General features: G+C 40.0%; 1 protein-coding gene across 13 annotated transcripts in view; it reads right to left on the bottom strand.

Moving 5' to 3' along the window:
• ktn1 (kinectin 1) overlaps positions 1-24461 on the bottom strand; it is a 103646-nt gene that overhangs the window by 69869 nt on the left and 9316 nt on the right. For 10 of the 13 annotated variants that reach the window (XM_033027230.1, XM_033027225.1, XM_033027228.1 and 7 more), the window contains 7 exons: positions 19362-19451; positions 17608-18157; positions 12299-12412; positions 6696-6863; positions 6437-6613; positions 1269-1399; positions 315-437 (listed from right to left, as the gene is read on the bottom strand). In XM_033027230.1, coding sequence (XP_032883121.1) covers positions 315-437; positions 1269-1399; positions 6437-6613; positions 6696-6863; positions 12299-12412; positions 17608-18130 — 1236 coding nt within the window. In that variant the 5' untranslated portion in view covers positions 18131-18157; positions 19362-19451. The remainder of the gene's footprint in view (positions 1-314; positions 438-1268; positions 1400-6436; positions 6614-6695; positions 6864-12298; positions 12413-17607; positions 18158-19361; positions 19452-24461) is intronic. The other 3 variants (XM_033027232.1, XM_033027231.1, XM_033027224.1) reach the window with 2 other exon arrangements.

Consider the following 24461-nt stretch of genomic DNA (forward strand, 5'->3'; position numbering starts at 1 on the left):
TGAGGGGAGAATGAAGTGGGCGCATGTGCGGGGCTCTTCTAGAGAGTGTGCATGTGCGGGGGCTTTTCCAGAGTGTGCGCATGTACTGAGATTACGGGCGGGAAAGGCCTGCGGAATCAGCCATGTTTGCCAGACGTTTCTGAGTTTATGTATTAAAGAAATAAGTTGCTTAAAGCTTAAATAAAGTTAAGTAAATTACGAGTAGCGTAAAGTTTCATTTGTCTCACAATACTAATCTAATCAAAACAAATTTGCCCGTCGCAATACCATTTATAAATCATAGTGCAATGATATTTTATGAAAATAGGTATTACCTGGTTTAACTGTTTGCACTTGTCATTTGCAAGCGTAACTTCATCTTGAATAGCTCTAAGTAACTTTTCTTTATCTTGTAATTGCTGTTGTAAACCGGGGACTGGGTCACATTTAACTCCAGGCTAGAGGAGAGCATGAATAATATTAGATGAGTGCTTCATTCTTTCACAATGAAATAAATGCTTTTACAATAAAATCATGACTGAACAAATGACATAAAAACGTTCAAAATAAATGAAGTCTTTAAATCTTCAAGGAAGCCACTTTTGCAACTATTCATTGTACTTACAAATATTTTCATTGTTAAATATTAGCAAAGTCATTTAAATCAAAATGAGTTGTGGAATAATTTTTGAACATACAATCCAAAGAATGAAGATAATCCCTGCTATTTAAACTCATTGTGAACCAATGACTGGAGAAGTGAACTATAACTTATAGACAGAAGTATACTTTTAGGACAGAGCTTAATACTGACAAGAATTTGGTACACAATCCTTAAGGATTTCCTGCAATCAGAATTGTAGAATGCAGGTTTACAGAAGTAAAGGAGGATCTGTAATAAATTTCATACTGTGTTCAGCATTGGAAATCATGCACCACAGATGCACTTGAAAGAAGGTGAAGACCAGCAGCATAACTCATCCCAAGAATAAAGGCTTTTTATTAAGTGAAAGGTTACAGAAGTTTATTTCTGTAATCTTTCACTTTAGAAAAAAACCTTTATTTGTGGGATCACTCATGTAGATCTGTAAACCATCTTCCTGGACACTTATTAAATAAAAAGCAGCATCCACCTGACGTGTAAAAAAACATACAAGCAAAATACAAAAAAATACAAAAAAAATGTTTTTATGTATGGTTTAAACACTCGATTGAGTTCTGTTGGTAGATGAATTAAGTTTGGCAAGATTATTTACTTCATAATTATTATACTAAAAAAATCAACTTACTTTCTGCCAGATATCTTGAATTAGCATAGCCTTATCTTTCAGAATCTCTGCAACATAGATTGCCTCCTCCTCAGTGAATGTCATATTTTTCAAAGAAGAGAGAAAATCTTTGAATTTTATATCTGCATTTTCTGGAAAGAAAGTAATATAATCAGAACCACGCAATTAAAAATTTATTCAGCAGATTAACTTCCTTCTCTGCAAACATTAAATTGTATTCTTCTGGGAGATCACATGAAATTAAAACTGTAATATACATTCTACTGAACAACATTATAATAAACAGCTATTAATTATTTATTCATACAACAGTCACAGCGTTGGAATGTCATCCAGCATGTTTTTACTGAGTGGTAAGTTAATTACATTTTTTGTCTTTGATCCAGGACATTCCTGCAAGGTGATTGCATTTAGTAAAAACAAGATTTTAAAAAATCCCAAGCAAAATGTAAACCACTGTTATTCAGCATGCACAATTCCCATTAGAAGCAGAAATCAGCTGAAATTCTAAAGGGCAGTCTGTAATTGTCCTTGGAACAATTAAAATACAAGTGCAATCAATGGGACAGAAAGAGCATATAATCAGACAGGCATGGATTTTCAATAATAACTGTACAAGTACACCTGCTGTCTGCTGGTAAAACGGTAGAAGTGTAAACAGACGGGTTAAATTGGCAGCACATTTTGTCATTAACTTCCTTACAAACTGATGTACGTGCAAAACGAGACAAACTTGTCTGCACAGATGTAATAATAGGGATGCAAGAGGAAACCGGAATTACCTCTGGAATTTGTGGATTACAGCCAAATATACTGAAGCATCATTTAACTGTTAACTTCCAAAAAGTCAGATGAGTATCTGATCAGCTTTGGGGGGAAAAAACAATTTTTCCATTTACTAACCTTTCATGAACATTTTACTAATGAGCTAAAAAGTGATATTTTGGGGTGAAATAGAAAGTTTGAATATGTACCACTGAACCCCCCAAAAATTGTGTAAGCAAACAGCATTATGTTTATTTTATCTTTGAGCATGGCAATAAACTTAGTACCTAACATCTGCAACACAGCCAAATATACAAGTAACCCAGGCCAAAAAATAACCAGGAAACTCATTTCAGCAACACCATTTGTGAATGGTCACTAGGCAAAATATCAAATTTAACTTTCAGTTCATTAAATACAGGGGAAGTAATATAACTTTAACAACATACTTCCACAAAACAGCTAAGAATCAGAATCTACAGATTATGCGCAAGAGTACCAAAATTTGGAAAGCATGAGAGTAAGATAATATCGTTACATTGATTTTGTCATGCTTAGTGCTGCAACAGTTCGGTGAAACAGAATGGATTACAAGTCAAGAAGACCTGGGCTCCAGATACCATGGGCCTTCCCCACAAAGTAGTTTGAGATATGACATAATTATGCATCTCTTGTTAGTGCATTTTGACATATTTTGACATTGATTTTGAAATATACAACATGGAAACAGGTTTGTCGACCCAACCTATGCCGAACATCGCTGAACCATTACACCAGCTCTACGTTGTCCCTCCTTCATATCCACTCCCTACGGGCAATTTACAGAGGCCAATACTTGTCTTTGGGATGTGGGAGGAAATCAGAGCACCTGGAGTAAACACACATGGCCACAGGAGTCCAAACTCCACACAAACAGCACCCACGGATCAGGATTGAACCTGGGTCTCTGGCACTGTGAGGCAGCAGTTGTAGCAACCGTGCTGCCGTTTATAAAACACAAGACATAATTATTTATGGTACTGTGCTCGGTTCCTAAACACCCAGATGATCGGAGAATTTTAGAAACAGTTGAAAAAAAAAACATGAACAGAAAATAATTTAGCAATAATTCACTTAACATACAATTAAATGCTTACACAAATTGAAGGTGAAAGATTTGCCTTTTCAGTGAATTGGTAGCCACATGTTAAAGAATGTGGTCACATTTGATGGACTTTCAGCAGCAGGCATAAAGCTGAGAAATGAGCACTGCCCCTCAGCTCGGAGCAATCAAGAACAACTTCAAGATTCAGGAACAGAAATTAAGAGATCTCCAGCACATTCTGTACGCCCACACTGCAGTGCACAGCTGTCCTGCACTTCTCAACAGAATGCCAACTCATTGTCAGCATGATCAGCTTTCACCCGCAAGCCAACAGCCAGAGCCAGATTAACAACTTTAGGACTGAGCACGGAAGAGTAAAAAAAATCATTCTTCACAACTAGATTCCTCCACTGATGCAGAAAAATCCACTTGTTAAATTAATAAATGTGTCAGGGAATATTTCACAGTAAACTAATTATACAAGTTGCATCTCAACGCACTTTGTGCAAGTAATTCACTGGCGGGTACACAGCAAGTTGTACCAGGAGCTACAGACCCTGCCTTGTCCAGACCCATCCGTCAAGCTCATTGACAGTTCAATAGGTGGGATCAACAACAAGGAATCTGGTGACCTTAATGTCAATTTCTTTCACCAAAGATTATCTATCCAACATCACAGCAGCACAAAGGACAATAATCAATGCAAATTATCCATAAGCTTGGATGAGTTATAGAGGCAGTCATACAGCACAGAAACAGACTCTTCGGTCCAACTCGTCCATGTCAACTAAAATGCCCCATCGAGATGAGTCCCACCTGCCTGCATTTGCCTCATATTCCTCTAAACCTTTCTATCATGTACCTGTCCAAATGTGTTTTTTTTTTCAATGTTGTTATAGGGGTTAGGAGGGAGAGATAGATCAGCCATGATTGAATGATGGAATAGACTTGATGGGACAAATAGTCTAATTCTACTCCTATCAATTATGACCTTGTCCTGCCTCAACTACCTCCTCTTCCAGCTCATTCCATATACCCACCACACCCGTGTAGAAAAAGTTGTCCCTCAGGATCCTATTAAATGTTTCCCCTCTCACCTTAAAGTTTTGTCTTCTGGTTCTTGATTCCCCTCCATGGGTAAAAGACTGCGCATTTACCCTAGCCTCCTGCGCTCCAAGAAATAAAGTCCTAGTCTACTCAACCTCTTCATACAGCTCAGGGCTTTAAGTCCTAGCATTCCTTCAAATCATCTCTGCACTCTTTCTAGCTTAATATTTTTCCTAAAGCAGAATGACTAAAACTGAACACAATGCTCCAAATGCCGCCTCACCAACATGTTGTACAACTGTTGCATAACATCCCAACTTCTATACTCAATATTCTAACCGATGAAGGCCAATGTACCAAAAGGCTTCTTGACCATCCTATCTACCTGAGATGCCACTTTCAGTGAATTATATACCTGTACTCCGAGATCTTTCTGTTCTCAACACTCTCCAGGGCCCTAACATTCATTGTAAAGGTTATGCTCTGGATTGACTTCCCTAAATGCGACATCTTGCACTTATCTGCATTAAACTCCACCGCCATTCCTCCACCAACTTGCGCAGCTGATCAAGAGCCTGTTGTCATATTGGATAATTATCTTCATTATCATTAATCCCACCGCTTTAGTGTCATCTGGAAATTTACGAGTTATGTCTTGTACATTCTCATCTAAATCGTTGGTATAAACTACAAACACAATCCGAGGCACACCACGAGTCAAAGGTCTCTAGCCCAACAAACAACCTTCCAATAACCCTACGCTTCCTTACATGAAGCCAATTCTCTATCCACTCAACTAGTTCCCCCTGGATCCCAGGCGATCTAACCTTCCAGGGGAGCCTACCATGCGGAACTTTACCAAAGGCCTTGCTGAATGAAGTGAACAGTCAGAGTTCATTGCCTTCAGTAGCATGTTTGGTGAGACTTTGTGTCTTATATAACGATGAACAATATTAGATGGGTCCAGGCAGAACCATGATCAGCAATGGATCAGTGTTCACATTACATCCAGTCAACACCTGGCCCACTCATGGGGAAACTAATAATTTTCCATTTAAATCAGATTGTGCAAACACCCAGATGTTGTGTAATTCCAGAGCTTTGCTGCTAAATAAAGCCTAATCTGTCTTCTTGCTTGCTCTTGAAGATAGCGGAGTTAGGAGATATGGGGAGAAGGCAGGAACTGGGTACTGATTGGGGATGATCAGCCATGATCACATTGAATGGCGGTGCTGGCTTGAAGGGCCAAATGGCCTATCCCTGAACCTACTGTCTATTGTCTAAATATTAATGATATTACATGCATACAGGAGACAAACACTCCATCTGCTGAAGCTGGGTATTATAAAAATGGAAATGCGACTTGTAGCCTTAAGGCCTCCATCCAAAGTACGTAGTCGTACAGCAGGGAAACAGGCCCTTCAGCTTAATTTGTCCATATGTCCAAGATGCTCATCTAAGCTAGTCCCATTTGCCTGTGTTTTACCCACATCTCTCTGAACCTTTCCTATCCATTTAGTTGCTCAAGTGTTGTTATTGCGCCTGCCTCAACTACTTCCTTTGGCAGCTCGTTATACATACCACCGTGTGGAAAAGTTGCTCCTATTAATTCTTTCTCCTTCATCCCAAGCCCTCCAGTTCTTGATTCCCCAACCTTGGGAAAAAAAACTGTGCATTCAGCCTGTCCGTGCCCCTCATGATTTTACACATCTCTATAAAATCACCAATGCATTCAGCTTCTTATGCTACAAGTAATAAAACTCTAGCCTGCCCAACATACTTGCACATAACAGCTAAACAGCCTTTAATTCTCACTAAGATAACAGGACACATGCTGAACACAGGACACATGGAAGGAATATATCAGGGCTAATTACATTACTCAATTATTAAACATACAATATCACCGTTAATAAGTTTATAACTGGTTCCATCAGCAGATAACAAGCAAAGAGAAGACACAAGGAACTGAAGATGCTTGAATCTTGAATGACAGAAGGTGCTGGAGGAACTCAGTGGATCAGGCAGCATCTGTGGAAGGAATGGACAGGAGATGTTTCAGGTTGGGACTATTCTTCAGACTGAAACATCTCCTGTCCATTTCCTCCACAGATGCTGTCTGACCTGCCAGGTTTCTCCAGATAATAAGCAATTATCTTAATGCTAACACAATCCAATAGGTACAGTTCTAAACTTTAGAGCATTCATCTATCAAAAACACTTCATACAAAAAGTACTGAATGTCTCCAAATAAGCATAAACAACAAATTACCTTTATCACATTCATTCCTCTGTTTCTTGGAAATGTTTTTCTGCATACCACTACTGATCACATGGCTTTTGTCATCAGCCACAGCTTCCTTCTTTTCAGCATGACCACAAGCCTGAGCATTATCCAAAGGAATGTAGATAGCGGACTTCATCGGAAGATTATCAGCCGAAGCCGAAACTGTCAAAGAACATTTGCAGTTAAAATACACTTCCCAGAAATTGCATAATCTGTGTTTTTAAAAACAGAAAAAAATACCAACCAGCCTCTATTCTTTGCTTCTTCAACACATTTTTTCTTTTTGCAAGCCCACTTTCATTTGGTTTAGTCTCTATCGGGAGATGTACTGGCTCTTGCTTTTTGCCAATTGTTTGAACAGTGTCAGAGTGCTCCTTTATGTAAGTACTGCGCATATCCTGACCCGGATCATCTGCAAATTTTCCATTGAAAGAAAATATTTAATATAAAACAGAACAAGCATTGCACAAATAATTGTTCAATCTGGTGCTGGACGTCCCAACAAATACATTATAACTAGATGCAAATTCTAAATATCAAACTACCATGCGTGCTATATGCTAGAGAAGCAAGGAATAGAAAGGTAGTGCAGTTCAATACATGGCTAAAGAACTGGTGCACAGGGAGGGCTTCATATGAATCATTGGACTTTCTCCTAGGGCTGGTGGGGCTGGTACAAGAGGAACAGGTTGCATCTGAATTGGAGGGGAAAAATTATCTTCACAAAGAGGTTCACAAATGCTATTTGGGAGGTTTTAAACTAGAGTGGCAGCGGTGTGGAAAATAGAACAACAGGCCAGCAAGTGGAGGGACCAATAGCGAGTTTTTAACAAATAAATCTCAAAGGATGGATAAGCAGGGACAGGTTAATGAACATGGTCAGACTGATGAGCTGATGTGTGTTTTTTCAATGCAAGCAGTATGGGTAAAGCATATGAGCTTAGAGCCTGGATCAGTGAATGGAACTATGATATGTGGCCATTGGAGACTTGGTTACAAGAGGACAGGACTGGCAGCTCAAACTTGCAGGGTTTTGATGCTTCAGATATGATAGAAAGGGAGGCAAAAAATAATAGGTGCCTGGAGCACACTGCCAGTGGTGGAAGCACATACAACAGTGCCATTTACAGGGTTTTTAGAAAGGCACATGAATATACAGGGAATAGAGGGATATGGAGCATATTGTGGCAGTTTAATTTGGCATCAAGTTCGACACACACATCAGGCTGAAGGGCCAGATCCTGTGCTGTACTGTTTTGCGTTGCATTTCAAAACAATGGAAAAGTTAGAAAAAACAGTAGCAAGTTGACCTCAATGTTTTATTCAATTATATTTCTCAGTTATAACCCTAAGCATTGTAAAATAAGTAATAACGGTCTATTCTATCAGATTTTATGTTTAATGCAGACTTTATCAAAACCGAAAATATTCATACTTGATCTAAAATATATTACTGGTCATTATAATTGAATTTTCACTTCTGTGATTTAATGGATCACCATGACTCAAGGAGGAAGTACCAGTGTGTAAAGCAAGAACTTTAGGACCAGAATACTGACTTGTGCCAAATTAACTCGCCTGCAGAAACAAAAAGATATCTGCCTTGTCTTGTCAATGAAGCAACAGATCAAACTGGAAAAGCAGTAATGAACCTTCACTGCACACAACTGCGAGCACCTCAACACTAATCATGTCCACCATTATGCCAAAGCAACAATAAATGGAAATCAGGACTAACTATGATAAAGAGCCTAAATTCTGGGATTTTGTCTATAAACTTCTGCCTCCAACTACTCTGTCCTTTTAGAAACTCCAACTTCAGAGCGAGATGTTGGAGGCAGAGCGTTATGCCACAGGAACATAACAAATAATCATATCAACCTGAGAAAGTATCAAAAATATAGAAGGAACTGCAGATATTGGAATCTGGAGCAAAACAAAGTGTTGGAGGAACGAGTAATAAGGAAACACGATCAGCTTTATCACAAAAGATGAAGAAGAAGATGATGCTAAAGTGTTTACAGAGGGAATTCTAAAATTTATACTCTGGAAGCTAAAGGTAGTGATTAAAACCTGGGTCGCAAAAAGTCCAAAACAGGAGCATCATACATACCCGAAGAGGAAAAACGATAGATAACTGAAAAACATGATGTACTATTCAAGTAGGATGCGCGTTTCAGCATCTGAGCCAAGACAGGGTGGAGCTGGGCATTTGTAGAGGCAGGTGTAAATTTTATCAATGAAAGCAAGCTCAGCAGTCAAGTACTTAACCAAAAAGGTCCAACTCAGACTCGTACATGGTTGGAAAATGAACAAACTGGTTGCTTAGTGTACGGCAGCGACTGAAGAAAATGGCGTTGGTCTCCCTAGCATTTTAGTTCAAAGAGTTTAGAGATACAGCATGGAAACAGGTCCTTTTGCCCACTGAGTCCATGCCGACTAACATACACACTGGTCCATGTTATCAAGTTCAAGTTCAAGTTCAAGTGAGTTTATTGTCATGTGTCCCTGTATAGGACAATGAAATTCTTGCTTTGCTTAAGCACACAGAAAATAGTAGGCATTTACTACAAAACAGATAAATGTGTCCATATACCATGATATAAATATATACACACATGAATAAATAAACTGGTAGTGCAAATAACAGAAAGTGGTTGCTAATAATCAGAGTTTTGTCCGAGCCAGGTTTAATAACCTGATGGCTGAGGGGAAGTAGCTATTCCTGAACCTGGTTGTTGCAGTCTTCAGGCTCCTGTACCTTCTACCTGAAGGTAGCAGGGAGATCAGTGTGTGGCCAGGATGGTGTGGGTCTTTGATGATACTGCCAGCCTTTTTGAGGCAGCGACTGCGATAAATCCCCTCGATGGAAGGAAGGTCAGAGCCGATGATGGACTGGGCAGTGTTTACTACTTTTTGTAATCTTTTCCTCTCCAGGGCGCTCAAATTTCCGAACCAAGCCACGATGCAACCGGTCAGTATGCTCTCGACTGTGCACCTGTAGAAGTTAGAGAGAGTCTTCCTTGACAATCCGACTCTCCGTAATCTTCTCAGGAAGTAGAGGCGCTGATGAGCTTTTTTGATAATTGCGTTCGTGTTCTCGGACCAGGAAAGATCTTCAGAGATGTGCACCCCCAGGAATTTGAAGTTCTTGACCCTTTCAACCATCGACCCGTTGATATAAATGGGGCTGTGGGTCCCCCTCCTACTCCTTCCAAAGTCCACAATCAGTTCCTTGGTTTTGCTGGTGTTCAGGGCCAGGTTATTGCGCTGGCACCATATGGACAGTTGCTCGATCTCTCTTCTGTACTCTGACTCATCCCCATCAGTGATACGCCCCACAATAGTGGTGTCATCAGCGAACTTGATGATGGAGTTCGCACTGTGGTTCGCTACGCAGTCATGGGTATAGAGTGAGTACAGCAGGGGGCTGAGCACGCAGCCTTGAGGTGCTCCCGTGCTGATTGTTATTGAGGCTGACACATTTCCACCAATACGAACAGACTGTGGTCTGTGGACGAGGAAGTCGAGGATCCAGTTGCAGAGGGATGCGCAGAGACCCAGTTCTGCGAGTTTGGTAACCAGTTTGGAGGGGATGATTGTGTTAAATGCCGAGCTGTAATCAATGAATAACAGCCTGACATATGAGTTTTTGTTGTCCAAGTGGTCCAGTGCGGAGTGGAGGGCCAGCGAGATCGCATCCACCGTTGATCTGTTGTGGCGGTATGCGAACTGCAGTGGGTCCAGGTTTTTGTCGATGTAGGAGTTGATTTGCTCCATGATCAACCTCTCAAAGCACTTCATCACCACCGGCGTTAGTGCCACTGGTCGATAGTCATTGAGGCACGTCACCTTACTCTTCTTGGGCACCGGTATAATTGATGTCCTTTTAAAGCAGGTGGGGACCTCAGACCTCAGAAGTGAGAGGTTGAAAATGTCCGTAAAAACTCCCGCCAGTTGGTCCGCACAGGTTTTTAGAACACGGCCGGGTATACCATCAGGTCCAGGTGCTTTTCGGGGGTTCACCCCTCTGAAGGATTTCCTGACATCGGCCTCTGTGACTGAGACTGAAATGCCATCACAGCGAATGGGGGATCGGGAAGGCACATCAGTATTCTCCCTGTCAAAGCGTGCGTAAAACGCATTGAGCTCGTCAGGGAATGATGTTACACCGGCATTCGAGCTGCCTCCTGGTTTTGCCTTGTAGGAGGTGATTGCATTCAGACCCTGCCACAGCTGCCGAACATCTGTCTCGTCCTCCAGTTTGGAGCAGAAGTCCCTTTTGGCCTTTTTGACACTTTTGTAACCACTCCTTTCACACAAGGAGCAATTTAGAGACCAATTAAACTACAGGTGCACATGTCTTTGACATGTGGGAGGAAACCCACATGGTTACAGGGAGAATCTGCAAATTCCACACAGAAAGCACTCACGGTCAGGATCAAATCAGGATCTCTGGCACTCTAAGACAGCAGCTCTACCAGTTGTGCAACCCCTATTTCCTCCATTTAGCTGGAGGAAACTGCTACTGGTGGGTCAAAGCTACAAATACATGGAATAGAAATACTGATGGGAGGAAATAAAAGGACAAACTAAAATAAAACTGGCTGCTATTCAGGAGGATCCAAAAAAAAAAAAGCAGACAGTGGAAATCAGGAATAGAAAACAAAATGCTGAAGACTAGACAGCATCAAAAGAATGAGAAACAAAGGCATTTGTTTTCAGTTCTGATGAAGAGTCTTTATTCTAAAACATTAACAACATTTCTATTTCCAGAGATCCTACCTACCTTCATTATGTTTTCAACCATTTTCTGTTTTTATTGCTATTCAGGAGGGGTGTTGGGGTAAGCAAATAATCGGACTTATGGAGCAAATTACTTTTCCATCCATAATTATCTTGCAACACTATACCGAGTGATAATTACCAAGTCCCTATACTTATCCCTGACAGAGGTAAGGCACCAAGTACCAAATTTATCTCACTAACGCTGATAACGTAATATCCATATGGGAAACATATGAAGTTTCAAATATGGTTTTGATTCCAGGGACCTTTTAACAATAACCATTCAAAATGCATCAATCATGCGATCAATCACTTTTAAAAAGCAAACACAAACTATATTAACTAATCAGTTAACATGGAATTGAACACTAAATACATTCATCTTGCTCTGAAACCAGCATTCCAGAGAGGAACAGCGTCAGATACATCACAATTCAATGTGAAGTATATCAAGAGAATTATAATGAATCTTCAAATATACATGAAATCAGAGAGATTAAAAGTATTGCATTAACCGAAAAAGCTGATTTTCATGTAAAATTATCTTCTATTAAAAATGCACCAACTGGCATTTTGAAAAGGCTATCAGGAATGGAAACCCTAGAATGCATGATGACCTATAAACATCCAGTCCTACTAAATGTTCAAGAAGGAACTGCAGATGCTGGAAAATCGAAGGTAGACAAAAGTGCTGGAGAAACTCAGCAGGTGCGGCAGTATCTATGGAGCGAAGGAAATAGGCAACGTCTCGGGCCGAAACCCTTCTTCTGAACCCGCTGAGTTTGTCAGTCCGACTAAATGGTGACTCACAATAATTATCATCACATCACTGACTGTACAGAGAGAAGCAACTTTCTATACCAGCAGTGCAACAATAAAATACCGAGTTCATTACAATTTTAAGAAGCACATTTAGGCCCAACTAACATTACACAAACAGAAATATTATACTACTTTTCATCAGTCATTTATTTTAAAAGAAAAGTACTGCTAAATCAGTATATCCAAAATACACTTTTTTGATCTTAATGCAGCATCCTGGTTCTAAAATAAACTTACTGTCCTGTCTCCATAACAAGGATGCATCCTCTCTTGGCTCTGCAAACTGAGTAGCAGTTTCCAATCTCTCTGGGGAAATGTGGTAGCTATCAAATTGCTCAGAGACACTAGTGGCTAAATATAAAGAAAAAGAGTCTTGTAACAGTCATTTTGCTAAGCTAGCAATTCAGTTAATTCAATCAATCCTCATCAAGGGTTTATTTTTAATTTTTATAAAGGCTTTTACTCAGCTGGATGCTTTACGGACACTGAATGAAAGGCACGATCAACACTCCATCATGCTGCGTCGCCACAATTACAAGTCTTTATTATCCATATTTAATTAGGAACCTAGGTTTTTAGCAATACCTATCCATATTTCCCACGACCACAACAGCCAGTGTAAACCAAGGTGCCTGCTTCAAAGAGAAACCTTGGACTACATTTTGTGGTCTGCTTTTTTGGATTTAAAGGGAGACGCCAGGGAGCAGCTCTCCCACATGAAAATATCTCCACTTTCAACAGATGGATGCGTCTGGTTGAGATTATATGATTGGATCCATCAATGAACCATGTTTAAGATTAAACCTCGAGAGATTGCTGAGAAGAATTCATGACAAAATAACTAGGTCAAGAACATCACTACACATTATAAAAAGTTTTAAGAGAGATGATGCAAGATTTTAAATGCAACAAAACTAAAATTAGCTGGTCGGATACCAGTGGAAAATTTAAGGTATTATGCCTTGGTGCTTAATTACAGACCATTATCTTCAAGATGCAAGTTAAGCTTCTTGGTGTATAATTCTTCAGTTCCCTCCCTTATTTTCCTGAAAGGAATGGAATGTATAATGCGTAGGAAGCTTCCAAATGCAGATCACTGGAACATATTCTGATTTATCATATTTATATATATTTCTTTAAAAACAATGGGATTGAAACTACTTGGATGTCTGTACTTCCAAAGGCATGTTTTTCTCGTTTACTGTTAACTTTGAGTCACCACCTTAAGTTTAATAATGCTAATTTCCTTCAGATATAAAGTATGTAATCTTTTTCCTCTATTGTAAATGATACATTAATGATTCAACTTATGCGTTAGTTCTTATTTTCATTTACAGTCAACATCCATTTCCAGAGGTTTGCAATGTTCCTAGACATTTTTTCTAGATAACTATATGCAAGTCATCTGCAGTTGTATTTTTTTTTTTTGACAAATGCAGCTCTAGCATCTGTGCATTTAAAGTAGTCTGTACCACAATTCCTTTGGATACCATTCAGCATAATTTTGAGGTCAACCTTATCCAAATATGGAATCATAGTAGCTGCAGTTTCTTACATTCAAGCACAGCATTGAACTTAAATGTTAGGACTGTTATTAGATAAATTGTCACACACAATTAGATTACAAACTAAATCTGACTGATTATTCATTACTAAATCTATTATAGCTTGCAGAAAAACATTCTGAACACTTGGGGAATTTGAAGGAATACGCTGCACTCCCTTAAGAATAATCATTGTGGAAAGAAAATTGGTTATTTGAATGGTTGCATTCAGTCCCACAGAAATGGAAGATGGTCAAATCTCACTTGAGTGATTTTGTTTTTTTTATATGTTCTTGAAAATCCAACCCTCTATCTCATTTACAAATGCTCAGTTAAGGGCCTGTCCCACTGTACGAGTCATCCTGACTATTTTATTACTCATGACATTTTTCATCGGGATGAAAAAACGTCCCGACTTACCCGATGCCCCGAGTACCTACGGTTAGCATAACGAGCCACCACGAAACATCCACGAACTCGCTACGGACATTCTCATAGTTTGAATCAAGGGGAAAACTCGGGAAAGTGGGACAGGCCCTTTAGATGAACACTCAATCTTCCACCTAAACTCAATGGAATGCAAATCAAATTTACATACCTGGTCCTCAATTAAATATAATTATTGTTCCAGTAAAACTGCCAAAAACATTGCAAATCAACTGCACATATCCTGCGGTTTACTGCACAAAATTAGTCAAAAGCTTCAAGATCCTAGATATAAATATCACCAGCAATTTGACCTGACCCAATCACATCGACAATACATGCAAGAAAGCACACCAATGTCTTTACTTCCTCAGAAGACCATGGAAATTCTGCATTTTTCCAATGACACTTACCAATTTCTACTGATGCAAAATAGAGAACTACCTCGTTGCAGACCTTGCACTTTTTTTTAACGTGCACTTTCACTGTAGCTATAACACTGTATTCTGCCTCCTGTTTATTTTTATTCCTGCACCACGCGTTGTACTCCCGATCTATCTGGATAGCATGCAAAACAACATTCATCCCCCCAGTGTGCAACTATTTCTCCCACCCTCCCATCACCCTGCTCCTTTCCACTCCTTCGTATCTTCGTAAGTTATCTTCTATCACAGAGTCTCTCATTTCCCTTCTTTGACTCCCCCTCCCTCCCCTAATCCCATTTTGCTCCTCTCCTTATATGACACCTTTCGTCTTTGTCGGTTACTCAACTCAACAACCAATTCAACTCTCTTCACGTATCCATCTATCACTTGCCAGTCTTTGTTTCCCCCTCCCCACACCCCCCACCCGCCTCCTTTTTGCAGCTTTCTACAATCAGCCTGAAGACGGTCTAAACATCGTCTCTCCATTCCCTCTACCGTTACTGCCCAACCCACTGAATCCTCCAGTACTTTGTCGTTTCCAGCATCTGCAGTGCCTTGCATTTCACTTGCTACTCTCATTTGTTCTTTCCTCTGAGCTTGCCTGTTATTATCCATCATCCATTACCACCTTTGCCACTAGAAAAGATCAGATCCAGAATATTTCCTTCCTCCTGAATGTAGTATTGAACTGCAATCTATTCAAGGAGGGTAACTTTTCCACACTTCATACACACGTAATCACCATAAATGATATAGAGGTCCAGGCATATTCATATTGCTCTGCTTTAAATGTCAAACCAATTTCTACACAAGAGCCAAATAGTTAATTTATTGTTGTGAATTATTTGTTCAGCAACAACAAGCCTTGGTAGAAGGCTTGTTGTTTCTGATTACAGCAGAAATCAAACAGCTGTGCCAGTCTAAAGATTACGCCTACAGGAGCGGGCATGCAGACCTCCACAGGCAGCCCAAGTACAAGCTGAGAAGAGGAATCAGAGCTGCCAAGGAAAGGTACTCACAGACGTACTCACAGAAGTTGAGGAGCAAGTTCTCAGCTAATGACTCATCTTCAGTGTGCAAGGGCTTGCAAGAAATCATCAACTACAAGGGGGAAATCCCCCACTCGGTGGACAATCATCAGCTGACCAACAACCTGAATGAGTTCTACTGCAGGTTTGAAAGACAGAAACATAACCCAGGTACCCCTTCCCCCACCCCCACCCCCACCCACTGCTCCCCAATCACCACTTCACACAGCCTGACTCCAGTTTGCAAAGAATGGGCCCTCCTCCACTCCTGCCCAACATCAGTCTGGCCACTTCTCCACCACTAACAATAGAAAGTGAGGAGGTGGAAAAGCTACTTAGGAGACAGAATAGCCAGAAATCTCCAGGACAGGACAATGTTTCCCCCTCTACTCTCAAGCTCTGTGCCGAACAAGTGGGACCAGTCTACACAGACATTTTCAATCAGTCCCTGCAAACCTGCACTGTCCCTGCCTGCTCCAAAGTCTCCACTATAGTTTCTGTACCCAAAAAGCCAAGGATTACTGGTCTTAGTGACTACAGGCCTGTCGCACTTGCCTCGGTTATAATGAAAACCCTTGAAAGACTTGTGCTGGCCCACCTGAAAAGTATCACAAACCCTCTGCTGGACCCCCTGCAGTTTGCATACCGGGCCAATAGATCAGTGGATGACGTAGTCAACCCAGGCCTGCACTTCATCCTCCAGCACCTAGACCGCCAGGGGATCTTTGCAAGGATTTGGTTTGTTGATTTTAGCTCTGCATTCAACACCATTGTGCCAGAGCTACAACACTCCAAACTCTCCCAGCTGACTGTGCCTGAACCCCTCTGTCAGTGGATCACCGACTTCCTGACAGACAGGAAGCAGCATGTGAGGCTGGGAAAGTACATCTCGGACCCACTGACCTTCAGCATAGGAGCACCGCAAGGCTGCGTTCTCTCCCCTCACCTTTACTCACTCTACACTAACGACTGCACCTCCACAGACTCCTCTGTCAAGCTTCTCAAGTTTTCGAACAACACAACCCTGATTGGACTGATCCCGGATGAGGAGGAATTTGTCTACAAACAGGAAGTGACACCACTGGCGTCCTGATGTCATCGCAACTACCTGGAGCTCAATGCTCTTAATACAGAGGAATTGATTGTAGACTTTAGGAGAGTTTCCCCTTCCCACTGTAGGCTCTTTTTGCTCTGGCATTATATTTTCATATGTTTAAATGATATTTTATTTTTAATTGTCTACTGTATATCGTGTTTTAATATTTGCGAGTAAAGCACCAAGGCAAATTCCTTGTATGTATACATACATACTTGGCTAATAAAAAATTTATTCAAATTCAAAATCCAAATTATTTTTTAAGTACCATAACCTGGTTATTAATCAATAACAACAGCAGATGGAAACATTGAATAATTTAACATCGAATCTATCATGTCATACTATGCTTTTTATTACTTTGATGGGATGAAACAGGAGTACCGAGGCAAATAATATTATAGATTATCCCTGTGCGGTTCCGTATACATTTCAAGACCCTCCTCTATGTCTACAAAGCCCTCAATGGGCTTTCCCCCTCCTACATTAAAAGTCTTCTCACCCACCACTCCACCTCCAGGTCCCTCAGATCGGCCGACTTGGGACTGCTGAATATCCCGCGGTCTAGGCATAAGCTTGGGGGCGACGGCGCCTTTGCGGTTGCAGCTCCTAGACTGTGGAACAGCATTCCCCTTCCCATCAGAACTGCCCCCTCCATCGACTCCTTTAAGTCAAGACTAAAATCTTATCTATACTCCCAAGCCTTTCCTGACCTCTACTGAGCGAGGGCTATATGTATATATGTAAGCAGTTTGTTTGTTTATACTATTCTTATAGCAAATGTAAAGCACTTTGGCCAACGAGAATTGTTTTTTTAAATGTGCTATATAAATAAATGTGACTTGACTTGACTAAAATAGCAAAGAGATTCATTCATATGTGGTGGCAACACAAAATGCAAATTATTTGTTGAATCATCCTAATCACATTTCTCAATTTAGTGAAGCTTACAATAGATAAGTGATTGGTTGTAAGGATATAAGATAAGATTGCAAAAGTGTGGCGGGAGACAATAACAACAACTTACCCGCTTCATTCTTATGCTTTTTCTGTCCAGATTTTTTCTTAAAACTTGAAGCTTCTGGAGGAGTAGGTTGTTTAGTAACTGTGAGAGGTTCATTTTTCTTTGCAACATGTTTTGATCCTTCAAAATCCCTCCCCAAAGGATCCTCAGATATGGGTCTTGATGATTTCTTATCTTTCTTCTTTCTTTCTTTGAGTCCAGGTGGAATTTCAGCAAGAGGTGGCGTAATATCAACAGGCGTCTCTTCATCAGGTATCAACGCCTCCACCAATTCAGAGTCTCGTATTGCACTCTCCGAATCAGATTCGTGCATGTTACCATTTGCGTTGTCTTTCTTCTTATTCTTTTTCTTTTCATTTTTCTTCTTGTCAATTTTTGCTGAAACAGGTTTTGCATCACGTTTTTGTTTAGCAAGTATTTCGTCGTATGAAGTTTCCTTCATAAACAGCCAGAAGAATAGAAATATTATGGCAATGACCACAGCTGGGATAATAAGGAGGAGATACTGAGACTCATAAAATTCCATGTCTGATTGCTATGTCTATTGCAATATCTGAAACAAAGGAAAAAAGAAATGTCAATAAAAGAGAAAAAAAAAATCTGTTATTTCTGGATTTATAGAGCTCCGAAACAATTTGACATACAACTTCTGACTCGCAACATTGCTGAGGTCCTCCACATAATTGCACCATGCGGTTATGCTGCAGTGAGGTCAATATTTGAGAACTGTAATAAAACAGAAAATGCTGGAAATATTCAGTGGGTTAGGAAGCATTTGTTGAGAGGGACGCACCGATGATGCTTCAGTAAGACAACCTTTCTCAAGACCCCAGGTTGGGTTATCTATTTCAATAAAATGTAAGTACAACTCCCCAGAGAAAGACTGTTCAATAATTTATAGATGCACTTTTCCAAATGTAATTGATAAATCAATCTTCAAGAATTTCAAACAGCCAGAAGTTATGACCGTTCCTGATTAAGAGAGGTACTTAAATTGGAAATATTTGCTTTTGATTTCATGGCAGTTGTACAGATGTTTAACTGAACTAAGCAATACAAAGTGTAATCCAAAAGAGAAAAGCTATAAAGATGACTGACAATTTTTACAGAATGCTATGCTTTAAATTTACATGAGCAAAAAACAGAATACATGTTTGATTATAAACAGAGTTTGGGCTGTAAGCATCTGTCATTCCTGGAGATACTAAAATAGGTAACCAAACATTTGATCAAAGGGAAGTTTTATTTATATAACAGTGCCTAAATAGCTGGATAGAAAACATGGTTTAGGGAAGGAATTCTAGAGCTCAGGACCTTGATCCCTCAAGGCTCACCACCAATGTTTGGGAGATTAAATGGGCACCAGAATTAGAGAACTACAGTTAATTTGGAGCATTGTGGGCCAGAAGAGATAAAGGGGAGAGCATGTGAAAAGATTTGGAAATTAAAAATGAAAAAAATCAAATGTTTATCTACCTAGAATCCAATATGTATGAGAGGAGTGAGTTAGATGAATGGAACTTAATGCTAAGTCGAGTTTCAGATGATTTAAAAACAAATGCTGGTTGTAAATCTATTGGAATATTCAAATCCAAAGGTAGCAGCCATTATTTTCCTCCCAATCTGTCAAGGAAAGATCAGATTGAGGTAGCCTTTATACGGTGGCATGGTGATTAAAAGCTTAGTTAACAACCTTACCATCTCAGCACTAAATATTACATGCAACAAATTTTAAGAATTCCCGTACAAAAACTTACCAGAAACTTTTCCAGAATACTGCCCGGATTAGCTACAAGAAGAAGTTGGACAGATTGTTTTATCTGGAGTGCTGGAAGTTGAGGCGAGACCTGATAGAAGTATATAAAATTATGAGAGGCATAGACAGGATAGACAGTCAGAATTCATCACACCTCCCTCCCCCCCCCACATGGAAATGTCCAGGATAAGAGGGTATTGCTTTAAGGTGAGCTGGGGCAATGTTTAAACAAGGTATGTGGGGCAAGTTTTCTTTTCCACACAGATGTGGTGTGTGCCTGGGGGTGGTGGTGGAGATACAATAGTGCTATTTAAGAGGCTTTTGTGTAGGCACGTGGATAAACAGGGAATGGAGGGACATAGATCACGTGCAGGCAGAGATTTGTTAACCTTGGTATCAATTCAACACAGACATTGTGGGCTGAATGGCCTGTTCCTATGCTGTTCTGTTTTATTTTCTAACACAGAGGACAAAATAAGAACTAACAGTTTCAAACATCTAGAAAGATTATGGAAGTCCTATGTTTCTTTGCAACAGGTGCATCATTATTCAAATGAAACTAATTAACTGATTAGTGTGCTTTACTTTGATTTCTCAATTGGTTTAGACAGCTGTGACCTTGAAAGAATTATACAAATCCAAACACTGCTTTAATAGAAATGATTGTGCAATAGGCAAACAATCCTCTCTGCAATAAGCTTGACAAGTGACCAGTCAACTAAAACTTTAAAAGAAAAAGTTTTAAAAATAGAATTAACCTGGCTATTTACTTCAACAAATCTATTTTTTGAATACAGTAATCAGAGCTTTTAAAATGTTTTAAGTCAATGCCTCTTTTTTTTCTAAATCCACTCATTGAAATGAGAGATTGATTAGAGTGAATTACACTAACTTTTTTTCTCCAATGTGCAGATTAAACAATGAAAGTTGATCTCAAATAGAAAGTGTGAATTCACAACTGTCAAATGTCAATGGCTACCCATTGAACATATCCTATTCCTGCTTATACAGATGCTTTCAACAGTGACGATATACAAAGATTATGCAAACATGAGCCACTATGTGTTTATACCACAAAATTAATACAAACAATAGAATTATAATTTCAAGATAATAGGCTAGAGAAAAGTGATAGTCCATTAAAGACGCAAAGACAAGAACTGCTGATATTGTTTAATGATCGACCAGGGTAGGGCTGCTTTGTTCATTATATCTGAAGTACAACTAATAAGTTCGGTATCAAAATGTCTTGCTTTAGAGATCTGCAGCCACAGGTGAAATAGTTGCTGGAAAAAAGAACAGTACAGCACTGGAACAGGCCCTTCGGCCCACTTTGTCCGTGCCAAACATAATGCTAAGATAACCTCATCTCGTCTGCCATATTCAGGGATCTGGAGGGATCCCTCCATATCCCCCAATTCCCTGCATATCCATGTTCCTATCTAAAAGCCTCTTAAATGCCATTTCTGTATCTGTCTCTGTCTCTACCACCACCACCACCACCCCTGACATTGTGTTCCAGGCAACCACTTGCCACTTATATTTCTTTAAAACTTAGCCCCTCTCACCTCAAAGCTATGCCCTTTGGTCTTTGACATTTCTACACTGGGAAAAATGTTTTGACTGTCTACCCTATCTACACCTCTCATACTAGTTACCATGTTTTATGACAGCTTCCAGAAAAGGTTATGAAAATCTCTCTTCCAGGGTGGTTGGTCTTTCCAAACTAGAGGCATGCTAACTCAAGTAATTGGGGACAGAATTTTTTAGCAACTTGTCTCATGCACTACAAAGGACTACAAGATACGTAAAAGACTGTTGATGCAGAAGCTTAAGGAAAACAAAGCTGGATGAACTTAATGGTCGGCAGCATCTGTAGAGCGAAATGGACAGATAACATTTTGGGTTGGGACCCAAATGCCATTGTACCGTTTCTCTCCATAGATGCTGCCTGATCAATTGGGGATCCCCCAGCGTTTTTTGTTTGTTTCCACACGTTGCATGGTATTCTGAAACCAAACAAAACAGTGTTGGAGGAAATCTGAAAAACAATACTAAAATTGCTTCACCCATTACACTCAGTTCACCTGGTATGAAGGCTTTTGCACTTAAACTTTTTCATGGTTTTGAGTACTCTGTGAGATGAAACACAAAGCGATTTGGGATTTTAAATAATTCTTGGATCTGTTCTAAACGGATTTAAAATGACACCTTGATTTGGATTATACAAATTAGAATTCATATTACAAATAATTTGAGATGGCAAAACGCCACAATTTTGATTTCACTGTTCAAGGCATTAGATGCAAAAAGTTTCTTTACACAGTTTATTTTCATTCTTTATTTGATGGGGTATGAGCAAAATGGGTATAAACAGAAGGAAGTGAGAATGACTAGAAATGAGAAATCAATAGCAGCACCAGGAGATGGTCCAAATGAGTCAGTCTCAATATATGACTATTTCATTTCCACGCATTTTATTTTGACAAAACAAACTGTGGGTAGAGGGAGAAAAAGAACAGGAGAAAACTCAATTTATTAATTATTCTCAACACATTTCTACTTTACACTATTTAAAAAATGACAAGTAGTCAATTTACAGCACGAGTGACGTACCAACAGATTTGGAGAGGCCATAAACTAGCAGACATTGGGAGGCCCCGAAAAATTAAAATCATGGCACGTGGTCAGAATAGCAGAAGAGGCAAACTGTTAATTCAGGCTTTAATTGTCCATCGTCTTGCTTTAGAGCAAGGTATGACTGAGCATTTCTAACCACAAAAATTATTTCACTCTTCATTAGACACGTATCTTACTCATAAACTCATTACTAGGCTAATGTTCAATAAACACACCCATATATGGGTACAGTGAATCTGACCAAATGAACCCCAGCTTGGCCTTCCACCAGACCTAAAACTATCATTCCTGTTGGAATCCCCGAAATGAATGCCACTACATCTACATACATATACCTATAAAAGTCTCATCTTGTGTGTGTGTGTGTGTGTGTGTGTGTGTGTGTGTGTGTGTGTGTGTGTGTGTGTGTGTGTGTGTGTGTGTGTGTGTGTGTGTGTGTTTTTCCACCTTCATCAAAACGCCTCACGCTAGTGCTTGAATTTTTACATATTCGGACTCATATTTTCCCCCTCCACGCAGTAATCAGGTTCACTTAAGATTTCATCCTATATTTCACAAGTTATTGACTATTCAAGTTTTAAAAAACAGCAAAAAACAGTTCTCACAGCCTTTTTCCTGGACTTTCCACTGATGATGTCACAATGCCACACAGTGCACCAATCACAATGGGCTCTCAAGCTGCCGAGTGGAGTTTAAAGGAGTGGCTGGTCAAGCTTATTTTTAATACACTGTGGTGCATGCCTGGAACTCGCTGTCAGGGGTGATGGTGAAGGCAGATATGATAGTGGTGTTAGAGGCTTTTGGATAGGCACATGGATATGCAGGGAATGGAGGAATATGGATCTCATGCAGGCAAAGTTTAGTTTAATTTGGTATCATGTTTGGCACAGATATTGTGGACCTCTTTAACCAGCACACTGATGATCTGCAGGGTTCTATCAGGATCATTTAACTCATTACTCAATCATCTGGAAGCATGGATCAAATTCAAGGAGGCAAGATGAGAATGATTGCCTTTAACACTAAGACACCACATGGCAATTCTGGAATGTCAGTAAAGTGGAGGTGAATGCAAATCAAGGAGAAACTCTTCACTGATCAAAGCAAATACAATAGCAATGGTTAACAGGAATTTAGACACTCATGTGCAGGCAGGAAATCACGTGGAAGCAGAAGGAATCAGTTTAACTGGCATGGTTACTGTTCCCTGCTCTTCATCTTTCACCCCATCAGCCGTCACATACAAACGTAGACTGGGCGATCGTTTTGCTGAACACCTTCGCTTAGTCCACCTGGACCTATCTGATCTCCCGGTTGTTGAAAACTTTAATTCCCCTTCCCATTCCCACACTGACCTTGGCCTCCTCCATTGTCAGAGTGAGGTTAAACACAAATTGGAAGAGCAGTATCTCATATTTTGCTTGGGCAGCCTTACAACTTATGACTATTGATTTCTCCAACTTCAAGTAACCCCAGCATAGCGTCTCTCTTCATCCTCCTCCTCCCCCCCCCCCCCCCCCCCCCCCCCCCACCCAAGTCACAGAAGCTTTTCGTTCCCACCTGGTAAACAGCTAACAATGGCCTGTTTCCTTTATCATCGTTACATTTTTGCCTATCTTTCATTCATTTGTTCTATATCTCTCTGCATCACCATCTCTATCTCTCGTTTCCCCTTCCCGTGACTTCCAGCCTGAAGAAGTGTTATCGCCCCGAAACATCACCCATTCCTTCTCTCCAAAGATGCTGCCTGTCCTGCTGAGTTACTCCAGCATTTTGTGTCTATCTTTGGTTTAAAACAGTATCTGCAGTTCCTGCCTAACAATAGTATTAGAACCAAGGAAAGGGCTTACAATGACGTCAACACAATTAGAGCAAGCCCAAAGATCAAAGAATTGTCAGAATTTAGCTAAAAGAGGACCATTGCACTAATAAGGAAAGGGAAAGTAAAATACAACAGCAGGCTAACGAGAAAACAGAAACAGACCATGACTTTCTACAGACACCAAAGAAATAAATGACCAAAGTCCACTGTGTCCAGTACAGGGTGACATTGAAGTTATAATGGGGAATAAGGAACAGCCATCAAAATTAAACATATCTTGCATCCATTTTCATGAAAGACTGAGAGAACCTCGTCAAGAGTATTTTATTGTCATATGTGCCAGATGGGAAAATGAAATTCTTACTTGCTACAGCTCAACAAAATATGTGAATATGCAAACATAATACATAACGGGGGAAGAGAAAAAAAAAGGAATGGTTCAATAAGTAACAAATATAGTGCAATAATAATGTCTTTTGCAGTTCAGAGCTCAGAGCTTATTCGTTGTTGTGTTTAATAGCCTGATTGCTGAAGGGAAGAAGCTGTTCCTGAAACTGGACGTTACAGTTTTTAGGCTCCTGTACCTTCTTCCTGATGGCAATGGTGAAATGAGTGTGTGGCCAGGATGGTGTGGGTCTT

This window comes from Amblyraja radiata, chromosome 9 (assembly GCF_010909765.2).
Source record: "Amblyraja radiata isolate CabotCenter1 chromosome 9, sAmbRad1.1.pri, whole genome shotgun sequence".
NCBI classification, from domain to species: domain Eukaryota; kingdom Metazoa; phylum Chordata; class Chondrichthyes; order Rajiformes; family Rajidae; genus Amblyraja; species Amblyraja radiata.